The sequence below is a fragment of the Poecilia latipinna genome, unplaced genomic scaffold (genome assembly GCF_001443285.1).
Source record: "Poecilia latipinna isolate Pla-1442-1.1 unplaced genomic scaffold, P_latipinna-1.0 Scaffold1305, whole genome shotgun sequence".
Taxonomy (NCBI): Eukaryota; Metazoa; Chordata; class Actinopteri; order Cyprinodontiformes; family Poeciliidae; genus Poecilia; species Poecilia latipinna.
Genome location: NW_015113921.1, coordinates 114,014 through 117,036, shown reverse-complemented (window position 1 = coordinate 117,036; position 3,023 = coordinate 114,014). Strand labels below are relative to the sequence as shown.

Here is a 3,023-nt window from a genome sequence, read left to right as displayed (position 1 = left end):
TCCAGGGCCAAAAAAAAAAAAAAACACCATTTTTGGGTTTAAAAATTAAAAAAAAAAAAAAAAAAAACTTTTGAAACTGAAAAATTTAAATATTTTCTCTGGCAAATTCCTGGGATTAAACACAAAATTTCAGATTTTTTTTCTAGTACATTTTCGATCTTCAAACTCAGGAATTTCCAAGTTCTTTGTAGAAAATTCCTGAAATTCATCTTAAAATTTTGGAGTTTCTTTCCAGCAAATTATCTATTTTTGAATCTCAGAAATTGTCACCATTTTTCTAAAAAATTCCTGAGATTAAACTCAAAATGTCAGGGTTTTTTTTTTTGGTAGAAATTTGCTCCTTTTAAAAGCAGAGTTGTGTGTTTTTCTCCATGACTCCAGAGTGCCAGCCGTGCCAGACCAACTGGGTCCAGTTCCAGGGGAAGTGCTACCTGTTTTATGAGGCTTATTGTGAGACGTGGAGCAAAGCCCAGGAGTTCTGCCGCAGTAAAGCTGCTGATCTGGTTCTTGTTGATAATCTCCAGGAACAGGTGAGCTCCACACCTTAAAGCTGCAGCATGTAGCTTTTATTAAAAAAAAAAGATTTTTTATAAGTTTATTAAAACAGTTTAATCTGTGAAAAGATGATCTCCACCATCTCTTACCTGAGCTGCTATTGCCATTTTAAGAAAAGAACGTATCCCGACCAAAAACAACCAATCAGAACCAGCTGGCGGGTCTTAGTGCTGTCAATCACTTCATGAATGTGCTGCTAAATGTGCTAATTTTGGAGAAACAACTTACCTTTACAGGAAAACAGTTTATCTGCTGTCATTGGTGGCTATGCCAGCTAGCCTTAGCATGCAGGGCATTCTCTGCTACCAGGAAGAAGGGTACGCAAGAGTGATTGGCAGTGCTAAGACCCGCCTCCTGGCTCTGATTGGTTGGTTAGCGCTGGGAGAAGAGAGAGGAGCTCAATCTGTCTCATAGCAAACTGTCACAACATGGCAGTTTCAACAAATATGTAAAAATATTTTTATAAAAGTTTCATGCTGCAGCTTTAGCACTTTAACATGAGGAAAAAATGAGCTAAATAACCTTTAATTATCTGATTCTTTGTGAACTTTCAGGAGTTCCTCAAAAATCACCTGACGTCTTACAGCAGCTGCTGGTCGTCCTGCCAGTTCTACAGCGCAGGTTCAAAACCTTTCGGGTAAGAAATCCTTTTACTTTTGGTGTTTTATTTGCTTTTTAATTGTTAGAAACAGCTGAGAACAGGTTAATACTTAGTGTTTTTACAAAATGACCACAAATCACACATTGTTTTTCACCAGTTCCCCATTTTTGTGGGTAACATTACCCTACACAAAATATACATAAATTATGTATCATGTGAGACTCTGATGGTGTTTTATTTTGTCTGTGAGTTTCATGTGTGTGTTTCAGTTGAAAATTGTGTGTTTGTTTCAGGGGAATCTGATCCACAGCTGGAGCACAGCAGGATATTCTGACAGAAACAAATTTATATGTGAGGGGGAAGTCATGGTGTGGCCGAAATAATCACCACTGATTCTTCCTCTTTACGTTCAAACAGCTTGTAATTCAGAAATGTTTGCTTGGAGATGTAGATGGAAGTAAATCTGGTTATTTTACCAGACAGAAACAAAATTAAGGAAAACTTTAAATCCAGTGAAAATATCTGATTCTAAAACAAAATTCTTGCTCAAATTGTCTTTATTTCATTATGGGATGTGCAGTTTCCAGGCCAGAAAGCAGAAAACAGTGTAATGTTATCTTGAACTGATCAATAAATGAAGAATATATTAGGACTGAAGTGCTGAGAATACTTTTACTGCTTGGCAATATACCCTTTAATTCATTTACTTTTAAGTCTCAGATTACTGTGTTTGTGGAACCTGGAGGATTTCATTTGCAGAGTTCAATAAATACCAAGAACATTTGGATGTTTTTATTCATTAAAGATAAATATAACCTGAATCACTCAGCAGAGTACGAAAAACTAGATCTCAAAAGTTTTGCAGAATGGAAAAGTCTATCATTTGCATTATGATCGATGACATCATAAGAGGTACTGATGGTTAAAGGAGTAGTGTTGTGTGTTTTCCAGGCACATGGTGTAATTTTATAGCATAATCAAGTAACTATGCTCCCTTCAGCTGTTATAAAAATGTCGTATACATGAAATATGTGTTATTTTTTTTTTACTTCCTTGAAATTGGGCCTCTGTCTCTTTAAAACCTCCTACTCTTTCTGAAGCTCCGCCTACAGGAAGTCATCCCAACATGGCCCCTCTGTTAGCCTTTTATCCATGTTTTTACCAGCGTTGCTCTGATAAGTAGCTCCTATAATGAGGTCAGCAGCTCCACCAGGTGTTTACTAATTGCTGCTGGCTAGTCTGAAGGAGCTGAGTGGGGGAGGAGCTGCGTCACAAAGGCGGGGCTAGGTCCACCCAGGCGTTTTCACAGCTGAATGGTTGCCATGGAGACTAAATGGTTTATCAAACATGAATGAAAGAATCAAAGCAAAACTCAAATAAAATTATAACACGATGGAAAGCTGAAAAAATGCTGATATTCATCAACTGATATTAGTGAATAATTTGGTGTTGGACCCAATGAGGGTGTGATTTATTCTGTCTGGTGATCATTTTCAGGGGATTAATAAACAACTAGAGCATCAAACAGCGGGTCAGGATCCTCTCTACGGGTCTCCAGCAGGTTCTGGTCAAAAATGTTTGATAATCAAATCATTTTATTCTCCCTCCAAACATTAAATGAACCTTTTCTGTGTTTTTCATGTGAATAAAAAGAGAAAAACATTAAGAAGTTCTGAAAATAAACCTGTCCAGTTTCCTCATGTGATGTTATTATAATAGAGTGAAAGTGGAAGATTATTAACTAAAACAAGGGTCACCAACTCCTGTCCTCGAGGCGGGTGGAGAGGATGGTATACCATCCTGTAAGTTTTAGATGCGTCTCTGCTCAAACACACCTGGATCAAATAAACTGCTCGTTTCCAGCCTG

The 3,023-nt window shown here is 37.4% G+C and overlaps 1 protein-coding gene across 1 annotated transcript in view; it reads left to right on the top strand.

The window, feature by feature from the left end:
• Positions 1–1,745, top strand: part of LOC106961477 (C-type lectin domain family 12 member B-like) — a 7,737-nt gene extending 5,992 nt beyond the window's left edge. Inside the window, exons 6-8 of the mRNA XM_015055241.1 lie at positions 382–530; positions 1,110–1,192; positions 1,407–1,745. Coding sequence (XP_014910727.1) covers positions 382–530; positions 1,110–1,192; positions 1,407–1,539 — 365 coding nt within the window. The 3' untranslated portion in view covers positions 1,540–1,745. The remainder of the gene's footprint in view (positions 1–381; positions 531–1,109; positions 1,193–1,406) is intronic.
• The last annotated feature ends 1,278 nt before the right edge of the window (positions 1,746–3,023 follow it).